An 11,686-nucleotide genomic window follows, 5' to 3' on the forward strand; every position below is an offset into this window, starting at 1 on the left:
CCTTCCCTGCCGTGATCCACCTCCAGCCTTAGCTGGCATCCCCAGGGAGGTCCCAAGATACGCACCCAGGACCTTTCCCATGTGGATTCAGTTGTAGTACCACTGCGCCACCACTTGGCTCCTGGAAACTTGATTTTTAATGGCTACTTGGCTTACTATTTTATTATGATAGATATAGTCAGTACCTTCTTTTTCAGCACATGGGTTATCCCAGTTTTCTCGGGAATAATATGGATACGAACATCTTTCTCTGGCTAGTTCCTGCTACTCTCATTCTGTTCTTCTCATAGGCCTGTAGTGGGATGCTGTCCCACTTTTCCCCTCTGGCTGTCTTCACGCATTTGCACAGTTGGGAACAGGGAATGAAGTAGTAGTTCCACAGGAGGCAGGAATCGGGGCAAAGAAGTGGGCATGTGGTTGTAGGAGCTGATGGAAAGACAGAGGGGCTGCCAGGCCTGGGTGCAGTTTTCAGGATGGGGCAACTTATTTATGTTTGAAATAGAAAGAGGAGAGCCCATAGAAAGAGAATGAAGATATTAGACAAACGTTTCAAAATTAAATGGAGAGAGGGACCAGCAGTTAGCGTAATGGCTATGTCGCTGGACTCCCACATAGTCGACCGTGGTTCGCGTCCCGGACCCGGTGGCTTAAACTCACGCCGGGCGTGTGTGCATGCGTGCCCAAGATCCCGAGAGGAGAATGGAGGAGAAGGGATTGCGGCGTGGCCATCCCCCCTGGGGGGTGATTTCTCGCTTTTTATCTCCCTGTCTGTCTCTGTCTGTCTGGGGAGCGCACGTGCCCTATAGCAAAAACCTCTCAAAAAAAAAAAAAAATTAAATGGAGAGATTATCTATAGGAAAAAAGAAAAAGTCCTTTCTTCAGGGCCTAGAAGGAAGAACAGTAACACAGATTGAACTTTTAACAAACCTCGAGGGTGATTTTTCAAAGGGTTGGAGGGAAGCATACCCTCAGAGTTAGGGTAAGTGGGGAGTTTCTGTTAACTGGCTTTTTCTAGATGGGGTAGGGGGTTATCTGCTGAGGGTAAAGGGAAGAAAGGAAGGAACATTCATCAAGAGAATAAAAAGATTTTGAACTTAAAAAAGAGAAAAGGTCCAAAACAGTATGCTTAGAGATCAAAAAGAATAAAAAAGTGTGAGTCAATAAAAAAAGGCTTTGCCAGGCTGAAGTCAGGCAGCTTAGAGAGCATCCTGTAGCCCAGGTGGAAGGAGCTGGAAGATCTGTGGCGCCCCCATGTGGGGCCTGGGGAAGTCCAGTGTAAAGGACTGTAAGCAGAGGAGAGTGGTGACCTTAGATTAAGTGACTAAGGACTGGAGTTCCTGGCAGAAAGTGTGGCTGTGCTGAGTTCTGATGGAGTGGATGATCTGATGAAGGGAACCCGGTTGTGAAATTATTCCTTAGATCCTGACTAGGGGAAAGTCAGTTGCCTGAAGGGCAGACATGAAGAATAAGTAGAGCGGAGGTGTAGTGTCCAGTATCCCCAGGTCCCCCCTCCCCCGTCTGAGACTTTCCCTGTGCTTCTCAGGTGCTGGTACAGGGCTGCCTTTTGCACCCTTCCCAGCGGGAGGTGTTCCTGCAGCAGGTGTATGAACAGCTCTGCCTCTTCGAAGACAAGGTGGCCACCATGCTGCAGCAGCAGTATGAACCCCAGAGCCAGGTATGTGGGGGAGAGAGTGCACAGAGACCACTGAGAAAGAGGAGCAGCTAAGGACAGAAAGCAGAGAGAAGGGGTGAGCCTAGCAGAGCGAGGAAAGGGCTAAGAGCCGAGGGTAGAGTGAGCCAGTTGATCTGAGAAGGTGATTGTGAATGGCTTCGATCTCCAGACAGTACTTCACACAATGAGGATAAAACTGCACGTACTTGTGGGAACTGCCCTGTCTCCTCACTTTGGACTCCCCACAGGTAGCCAGGGGGTGATTTCTCGCTTTTTATCTCCCTGTCTGTCTCTGTCTGTCTGGGGAGCGCACGTGCCCTATAGCAAAAACCTCTCAAAAAAAAAAAAAATTAAATGGAGAGATTATCTATAGGAAAAAAGAAAAAGTCCTTTCTTCAGGGCCTAGAAGGAAGAACAGTAACACAGATTGAACTTTTAACAAACCTCGAGGGTGATTTTTCAAAGGGTTGGAGGGAAGCATACCCTCAGAGTTAGGGTAAGTGGGGAGTTTCTGTTAACTGGCTTTTTCTAGATGGGGTAGGGGGTTATCTGCTGAGGGTAAAGGGAAGAAAGGAAGGAACATTCATCAAGAGAATAAAAAGATTTTGAACTTAAAAAAGAGAAAAGGTCCAAAACAGTATGCTTAGAGATCAAAAAGAATAAAAAAGTGTGAGTCAATAAAAAAAGGCTTTGCCAGGCTGAAGTCAGGCAGCTTAGAGAGCATCCTGTAGCCCAGGTGGAAGGAGCTGGAAGATCTGTGGCGCCCCCATGTGGGGCCTGGGGAAGTCCAGTGTAAAGGACTGTAAGCAGAGGAGAGTGGTGACCTTAGATTAAGTGACTAAGGACTGGAGTTCCTGGCAGAAAGTGTGGCTGTGCTGAGTTCTGATGGAGTGGATGATCTGATGAAGGGAACCCGGTTGTGAAATTATTCCTTAGATCCTGACTAGGGGAAAGTCAGTTGCCTGAAGGGCAGACATGAAGAATAAGTAGAGCGGAGGTGTAGTGTCCAGTATCCCCAGGTCCCCCCTCCCCCGTCTGAGACTTTCCCTGTGCTTCTCAGGTGCTGGTACAGGGCTGCCTTTTGCACCCTTCCCAGCGGGAGGTGTTCCTGCAGCAGGTGTATGAACAGCTCTGCCTCTTCGAAGACAAGGTGGCCACCATGCTGCAGCAGCAGTATGAACCCCAGAGCCAGGTATGTGGGGGAGAGAGTGCACAGAGACCACTGAGAAAGAGGAGCAGCTAAGGACAGAAAGCAGAGAGAAGGGGTGAGCCTAGCAGAGCGAGGAAAGGGCTAAGAGCCGAGGGTAGAGTGAGCCAGTTGATCTGAGAAGGTGATTGTGAATGGCTTCGATCTCCAGACAGTACTTCACACAATGAGGATAAAACTGCACGTACTTGTGGGAACTGCCCTGTCTCCTCACTTTGGACTCCCCACAGGTAGCCAGGCAAATGGCAGTTCTATGTGCCTGATGACTGGTAATGTAAGTTGATTGGTGTATGAAATATTTTATAATGGTGATAGAAGAGTATGAGAAGGGCCCTCATTGGCAAAAGGCGGAGCAGCGCTGCTTCAGTAGAGTCTGATGTTTCATCTGCTGTGGATCCCCTTCCCATCTGAGGTTCAGTGTCTGAGCACATGTGGGATGGGCACAGAGAATAAGGGCACAGTCAGGACCCGGCTGCATAGCAGGGGATTGGCATGCTCATAGGATTGGGCCTGTCTCGGGACCAGCAGTTGGCGTAATGGCTATGTCACTGGACTCCCATGTAGTCGACCATGGTTCAAGTCCTGGACCAAGTCGCTTAAACTCACCCCAGTCGTGTGTGTATGCATGCCCAAGATCCTGAGAGGAGAATGGAAGAGAAGGGATTGCGGCGTGACCATCCTCTCTGGGGGATGATTTCTCGCTTTTTGTCTCTGTCTGTCTCTGTCTTTCTGGTGAGTGCACGTGCCCTTTAGCAATCCCCCGCCCCCCAAAAAATAAAAAAGAATTGGGCCTGTCTTGCCTGGACAGTGCTGTCCTGTGAATTCTGGCTTTACTACAGATGAGGCAGCAGTGTCATCTATTGGGATCTGTCTTTTCTGTTACTTGGGGCCAGGCAGAGGACCAATCCCCAGACTCAGGAGAGCCACTGGGCCGGAAGGTGGGAGTCTCCATGGTGACGGCTGATCTTGGACTGGTCAGTATGATTCGTCAGGGCATCTTGGCACTGCAGTTACTGCCCTCAAACTCCAGTGCAGGTCAGTAGAAGGAATATTGGTGGGACTGGGGAAACAAAAGGGATTCAGGAAGGGAGAGTATTGTATAGCTAGAAGTTCTGGGGAATTTGTGGGCTCCAGGGAAGACCTGTTTTCTTGTTTGTAAAATATAAGTCTGTATTAGTGCATATTTCAAGTACCCTCAACCCTGACAACCATCAAGGGCCCAAGTGAGAAGTATAGGGCTCCAAGGACTTGATGTAGAGAAAATTGCCCTCTAGCATTCAAGAGGGAGAAGCAGGAAGGAGGGAAGAAGGAGAGGCGCTTGAGGAGGTTTGGGGAGCAGACACTGAAGTCTTTGGGGCCCAGTCAGTTAGGCATCTCCATGTGAATTTAGACTGGCCAATGTCTCCAGTTTGGAATCTGATGTTTACTGCTTTAGGTATCATCGTGATCACAGATGGCGTGACTAGTGTCCCTGATGTTGCCGTCTGTGAGACCCTGCTGAAGCAGCCACTGTGGCTTGTTCCTTTGTGCAGGTAAGGACTCCCTAAAAAGGAGGAAAGGGAACAGGGGTATCTCACAAAGTTGGTCATGGCCAGTTACTTTTTTGCAGGGACTGATTTTCCAGGTAAATCCAATGGCATAGTTACATGAGGCACAGGTGTCATGTCTGCAAAAGGGTAGGTGGCCATGGTGAGAGAAGACTCTCATCTCCATCCTCTTTCCTTAAGATTCAGCAGTAGCTCTGGATGGAAAATCTCATTTTGTGTGCTGTAATGATGTATAGTGAATGAACGTAAACAAATAAATTTAAGTAAAATTTAAAAAAGATTTTGCGATACATTTAAGAACTAACTAAATAAAATGAAATAGATGTACTTTGAAAAAAAAGAAAAGATTCAGCAGCTAGCACGTTACTGTATAAGGAATGGAGAATTTGGAATCCAACAGTCAGTTCCAGCCCTTCTTCATCCATTAGATAAGTCATTATTATCTTAGTTGTGAGGGTCAGAAAAACCTAATTGAAATTTGCATAAGCAAATTGGGGGTGAGAAGTAAGGATATACTGAGGGAACTGTAGCTAATTGGAATTGATAGGCTATAGGGTTGGAAGCAAAACACTATGGGAAACAATCTGGAGGAGCAGGCTGAGCATGAAGAGTGGGTTCTGGAGGCCAGCAGGTGGTGTGGTGCTTAAGGTGCTGGACTTCCACATGGCCAATCACTGTTCAACCAGAGGCTTGAAGATCATGCTGGATGCATGTGCACACATGCCCAAAGTCCCAAGAGGAGAATGGAGGAGAAGGAATTGCAGGGTGACCATTCCCCCAGAGGGTGTTTTCTCACTTCTCTCTGGCTCTTCCCAGCAAGCGCATGGCAAAAGAAAACTAATAAAGGAAAAGAAAAGCAGATTTTGCTATGTTCAGGAGTTCAAGCAGATTCTGAGGGTGACACAGATAGGTGGAAGGAAAGTTACTAGTTGCCCTTATGTTTTAGAAAGGTCACGCTTGCTGCTAGGTGAAGGGCAGACTGGAGGCAGGGAAGCTATTACTTATAGTGGTCAGGTAAGAGAAGATCAGGGCTTAAATTAGGGGAATTAAGAGGTAAGAGGATTGAGAAAATGAAGAGCTAGTGTCAGCATGATTTTGTGGTTAGCATGATGGGGTGGGAGGAATTAAGAATGTCTCCAAGTTTCTGGCTTCATTGGTGACCAGGTGGCAGGCAGAGCACACAGGAAGAGAAACAGTGGGGTAGAGCGAGGACAAGATGATGGATTCAGGTTTGTGCACCTGTGTTTGACGGGCCTATGGTCCAACTTAGTGCAGCAGTTAAGAACGTTACCTTTGGAGTTAGGCATCCTTGGTCTGAATCCTGGCTCTACCTAGCTGTGTGACACGGGGCACATCACTTCCTCTCTAGGTTGGATTCATTCAGGAATGGAGGTTTTAATGGTGCCTACCTTGTGGGTGAGATGATGCCTTTAAAATAGTAAGCAGTAGTGTGTAATTACATAACAAATGGCTTCCCTTCACGGCAATTAGCAGTTGGATATGCAGATCCTGATGCTCAAGGGATAGCAGTAGTTGAGAGGGATTTCGGATTTGTCAGGCTACAGAGGTGGCTCAGTTCCAAAAGAACCTTGTGGGACACCAGTATTTAAAGATCTTTCATAAGAAGAGAGCCCAGCAAGGAATGAAGGGAAATAATTAGATGAGAATAGGAGATTCTGGTGGTGGGGGGAGTCAGGGGTTTTGGAAGAAAGGAGTAGTTAACATTGCGAGTTGCAGCAGAAAGATGAAGTAAAATAAGGAATGAGAAGAACCCTTTAGCTTTGCTGATTAGGTCATGGGACTCTTTTTCATAATTATTTCAGTGAAGAGGTGATAAGGGATGTGGTTGCAGTGGAGAGAAGAGAAAGAAGCGAAGACGAGCATTGACACAGAGATGTAGCTATTCAGAACAGTGGGAAGTGAGAGAACGGGAGCCAGGGAGAGTAGGAGAGGTGTTTTGTTTTGTTTTGTTTTGTTTGAGAGGTTTTTGCTATCGGGCACATGCGCTCGCCAGACAGACAGAGAGAGACAGAGAGACAGAAAGCGAGAAATCACCCCCCAGGGGGATGGCCGCACCGCAATCCCTTCTCCATTCTCCTCTTGGGATCTTGGGCATGCACGCACACGCGCCCAGCATGAGTTTAAGCCACCAGGTCTAGGACGCGAACCGCGGTCAACTATGTGGGAATCCTGCGACATAGCCATTACACTAACTGCTGGTCCCTTGTTTTTTAAGCTGGAGACATAAGCATATTTTTAAGGGGTCATGCTGAAGAAGGGTTTGAAAATGAGGGAAAAGAAAGGAAGCCTGATGGCCTGAAGTCCCTACATTGACAGGAGCGTGTCGGTTCAAGAAACAGATTGAGGGGAACCAGCAGTTGGCGTAATGGCTATGTCGCTGGACTCCCACGTAGTCGACCGCGGTTCGCGTCCCGGACCCGGCGGCTTAAAACTCACGCCGGGCGCGTGTGCGTGCGTGCCCAAGATCCCGAGAGGAGAATGGAGGAGAAGGGATTGCGGCGTGACTATCCCCCCTGGGGGGTGATTTCTCGCTTTCTGTCTCTATGTCTCTCTCTGTCTGTCTGGCGAGCGCACGCACCCTACAGTGAAAATCTCTCAAAAAAACAAAAAAAAAAAAACAGATTGAGGAAAGATACAAGTGAAGGCGTAGATCAAGTCTGCCAAGGGCCTCTGACTTCTCTCCAAGGTGGAGATGAGAACTGTAAGGACGGGAGGCCAGAGTTGGGATGAAGAAGTGTAGACAGCCCTAAAGGACAAGCTGAACAAGGTGTCGTACGTTTGATGTGGTGCCAACCCGTACGGCTTACAGCCTTCTCCATTTGGGCACCATTCGCTAAGTGGAGAGGCTGTGATCCTAGTTGGGGTTTTGAGGGTGAAGAAAGCCAGAGGCCTGATGAAACTGCTGATAAAAAGGAGAGTCAGGATGGTATGAATAGAATTGGTGAAAGCAGAGGTTCAAGACTTGGCAGTCTCAGTGAGGTCAAAGAGCAGCAGGAGGAGAAAACATAAAGAAACTGAAGAGATAAGGCTGTCTGTAGTCAGTGGAATGTGGCAATTTAAAATTGCAAAGATGCATTTGTTCCAGGTGAAGCTAAAGGTCAGCATGTAGCCAGTGGCCAGATGAGTGAAACAAGAAAATTACTGAAGATGATGGTTAGTAAGAAGCCAAGAGTCCAGGGAATTGAATGAATCATTTAGAGCAGTTCGGTAAACATTTTCTGGCAAGGCCAGTAAATATTTCAATAGCTAATAAATATTTCAGCTTTGTGGGCTATTTGGTCTGTCTTAACTACTCAGCTCTGCTATTAGCGTGAAAGCAGCCACAGACAATATGAAATGAGTGGGCGTGGCAGTATTCCAATAAAACTTTATTTACAAAAATAAGTGATGGACTAGATTTGGCCTGCAGGTTATATATAGTTTACTAATTTCTGGTCTGCAGCCTTGTACTCAAAATGTGGCCCACAGGCCATCAGCATTGGCATCACCAGAAAATTCGTTTGAAAGGCAGAATCTTGGGCCTCACCCCAGATCAGCTATATTTTAACACAATCTCCCAGTGTTTCGTAGGCACCCTAAAGTTTGAAAAAGTCTTTGTTACACACCAAAGTCTCTCCAGATAATGACAGGAAGCTAGTTAGCTGGTGCCGAAATCGCTGGACAGGATGAAGGGTGGTGATGTTAAGGAAGAAGGGCAGAGAATGGTGTGGCCAGATGCCATGGTCTTCAGAAAAGGCTCAAGGAGAGACAGCTGCAGAGCAGTGGTTATCATGGGGGAACACTGGCCTGGGAATGGGAGCAGCCCCAGCTCTGCCTCTTCCTCTCCTGTGTTCTTCCTTGTCCCAGGCCTCTGTGGAGCTAAAGTCTCCAACTATTCACTTTCTCCAGGTGGGAGGAGTTTACTCATATGACTGCAGTTTTGGCCACGTGCCCAATGTGGAATTGATGAAGTTTATAGCAATGGCAACATTCGGCTCCTACCTGTCCACTTGTCCTGAGCCCGAACCAGGAAACCTGGGTCTGACTGTCTACCATCGGGCATTTCTCCTCTATTCCTTCCTGCGCAGCGGGGAAGCACTGAACCCTGAATATTACTGTGGTGAGAGGTGGACTACGGTGGGTGTGGGAAGGGGGAATGTAAAGTGGGCCCAGAGATTATGCAAGAGTTGGTCGAAAGTTTGGGTCTCTGGAGCACTGCAAGTACAGCTAGGCCAGCCCGTCTGGCACTGTCCTTTCCCAATGATTTCAGCTGTGTCTGTCTGACAGAGAACTTTTCCCTTCCCTGGCCTCGCCACTTCTCTAGGCTCTCAGCACCGCCTGTTCAATGAACATCTGGTCTCTGCAAGCACCAACCCTGCCTTGGCCTTGCGCCGGAAGAAGCACACGGAGAAGGAGGTGCCAGCCGACTTGGTCAGCACCGTGTCTGTGCGGCTTCGGGAGGGCTACAGCGTCCGAGAGGTCACACTGGCCAAAGGTAAGAGTCACTCAGCCCTGCAGATCTTACAGATCCCACAGATCTCTAAGCATTGTATATGGTAGAACCTGCAGAACAAAGCGGAGGTCACACACACACACACGTCTCACTCTGGAACTATGCGTGGAGCCTTAGGCCAGGCTAGAGTTCCATGAGGTGAGGCTTTCAGATAGGACTCAGTCCCAGGCCTGGAGTCCTGTACCTTCATCCCCTAATGGCCCTCCTGCTTCCTTGGAAGGAGGGTCCCAGCTGGAGGTGAAACTGGTGCTGCTGTGGAAACACAACATGCGCATCGAGTATGTGGCCGTGGCACCCTGGCCCCTGGAACCTGAGGGCCCTCGAGGAACACGGGTGGAAGTGACAATGGAAGGCGGCTATGACATTTTGCACGATGTGTCCTGTGCACTGAGGCAGCCCATTCGTTCGCTGTACCGTACCCACGTTATCCGACGTTTCTGGAACACGCTGCAGAGGTGAGTGAGGCCACCACTCACCGACGCCCTGTTTGTTATGTGGAAGGACAGATGTGTGGCGCTGGGAGCTGTGTCCAGGGTCCCATGTTCCCCAGATGCGGTTCAGATTGGCCCTTGTTCTACAGCATTAACCAGACCGACCAGATGCTAGCCCACCTTCAGTCCTTCTCCTCGGTGCCGGAGCATTTCACACTTCCTGACAGCACCAAGAGCGGAGTGCCACTCTTCTACATCCCTCCCGGCTCCACCACCCCGGTGAGTGACTCTGGTGCTCCATACCCCGTTTCATGGCAGCCTGGATTGAGGCAGCATCTGGAGCCCAGAACCACCTTCCGTTCCCTTCTCAAGTCTGAAGCACCCAATCCAGAATCCTAAGCCTTAGCCTTGAAAGCATCTCTCCTCCTTCCTCCTAAGGCCTCAGGGAGGAGACAAAGTATAAAGAGAGGCTGTCCTCAGCATACCATGGAGGGCAGAGGTAAAGAGTTACAGAGTGTCCGGGCACTGGTATCCCCGCAGGTGGCGAGCCCCTCCCCCATCTCCACGTGGCACACTCCGGCCTTTCCCCAACTACCTTCACTGTTTGCAGCCACTGTGAATTTTGTACTTCCTGAAGACCGCCATGGCCTCTGTCCTGTGCTCTCTTCACACTCAGCCCACAGCTGTCAGCCTAGCTCTTAGGGCATGTGGCTGATGCCTCATCTTGAGGTCCTGCCACCGCACAGTGGCATTCCTCCAGAGTCAGTGACGGGACTGGGCAGGGTCTACCCTGCTCCTGGTTCAGCTGTCAGGGCTGCAGTCTCATCCTGGGCTCACCCACCCTGACCTGCCCTCGTACTATAGCACTTTGTGCCTGTTTCCGTGACCTGAGTCTGCCTGTGGTTCTGTCTGCTGTTCAGAGGCTGTTTGGTCCCCAGGTTCTCCCAGGTGCTCCTACAGGCTGTCCTCCTGTCCCCAGGTGCTCTCCCTTCAGCACAGTGGTTCTGACTCCTCCCATGCCCAGTTTGCTGCCTACTGGAAGCCAGTGCTGTCCATGGATGCTAACTCATGGCAGCGCTGGCTGCACATGCATCGCCTGGTGCTGATCCTGGAACACGACACGTGGGTACCGTCAGGGCAGGGCCAGTTGGGGCGCAGGAGCAGGGCGGGTGGAGGATAGGGGATGACAGGAAGGGGGCAGTAATGAGCCCTACCAACTGTGCCTAAGGAAAAACTATGGCCCTGTCCTGGTCTTCCTGCTCATCAGCCCCTCTAACCTCAGGCAGGGCTTAGGAGGGAGAGGTAGCGATCTATTCTTTCCTGCCCTGATTGGGGCTAGAAGGCTTGACCGCATCCACACCCTCTGCCTAGGCCAGTCCCCAAGCACTTACACACCCCGGGAAGCAATGGACGCTACAGCACTATCCAGTGCAGGATCTCACACTCCTCGCTGACCTCCCTGCTTCGGGACTGGAGCAGCTTCGTGCTGGTTGAGGGCTACTCTTATGTCAAGTTGCTCTCCAGGTAGGCAGGGTGATGCCCTCTCCCTCTCCCTCACCACCTCACCCCATATCTCCTCCTCTAACCCCAGACCTCACTCCTACTTCCTCCTAAACATATTTACTCCTAATCTAGAACTCCTCATGAACTTTCTCCCCAGTGCCCCAGACCAGCCCCCTTCCTCCTTCTACATGGTCCGCATCATTTCCAAAGCCCCATGCATGGTTCTCCGCTTGGGTTTTCCTATTGGCACACCAGCGCAGGCCCGGCACAAGGTGAGCTGATCCCTCACTGACCCCACAGGACCAGGCCTGGTAGAGAGAGGAACCCCAGACCAAGTACAGCCTTGAGTAGAGGGGTCCCTCACCTTGTCCGTAACCCCTACCTCCAGACCGGCCGGAGATGGGAGCAGGCAGGTCTGACCACATTTTCCCCTCAGATTGTGTCGGGCTTGCGGGAAGAGATCTTGCGCCTACGTTTTCCTCACCGGGTGCAAAGCAAGGAACCCACACCAAAGGTGAAACGGAAAGGGCTTGGAGGCGCTGGTGGGGGCAGCTCTCCCTCCAAGTCTCCCCCCATGCTGGGGCCACAACAGGCCTTGTCTGACCGGCCCTGCCTTGTGGTTCTGCATAAGCCACTGGACAAACTACTCATCAGGTTGGTATGGGGTGAGGAGGGGCCCAGTAACGTGTGGAAGGGGTGTGGTTTCAGGTCTGATAGCGATCTGCTGGAGAGTTGCCCCATTTCCCAGGTATGAGAAGCTACCCCTGGACTACCGGGCACCTTTCCTTCTGACACTGGAACCACCAGGGCCCC

At 50.3% G+C, this 11,686-nt stretch overlaps 1 protein-coding gene across 1 annotated transcript in view; it reads left to right on the plus strand.

Annotated features, from left to right (window-relative positions):
* Positions 1-11,686, plus strand: part of SZT2 (SZT2 subunit of KICSTOR complex) — a 60,718-nt gene that overhangs the window by 16,623 nt on the left and 32,409 nt on the right. The window contains 13 exon segments of the mRNA XM_014589860.2: positions 1,544-1,675; positions 3,773-3,914; positions 4,315-4,383; positions 4,386-4,411; positions 8,336-8,546; positions 8,751-8,921; positions 9,160-9,394; positions 9,520-9,649; positions 10,350-10,492; positions 10,742-10,894; positions 11,031-11,145; positions 11,310-11,527; positions 11,622-11,657. Of these exon segments, the coding sequence (XP_014445346.1) occupies positions 1,544-1,675; positions 3,773-3,914; positions 4,315-4,383; positions 4,386-4,411; positions 8,336-8,546; positions 8,751-8,921; positions 9,160-9,394; positions 9,520-9,649; positions 10,350-10,492; positions 10,742-10,894; positions 11,031-11,145; positions 11,310-11,527; positions 11,622-11,657 (1,781 nt within the window).

The sequence above is a fragment of the Tupaia chinensis genome, unplaced genomic scaffold, assembly GCF_000334495.1.
Source record: "Tupaia chinensis unplaced genomic scaffold, TupChi_1.0 Scaffold000387_1, whole genome shotgun sequence".
NCBI classification, from domain to species: Eukaryota; Metazoa; Chordata; class Mammalia; order Scandentia; family Tupaiidae; genus Tupaia; species Tupaia belangeri.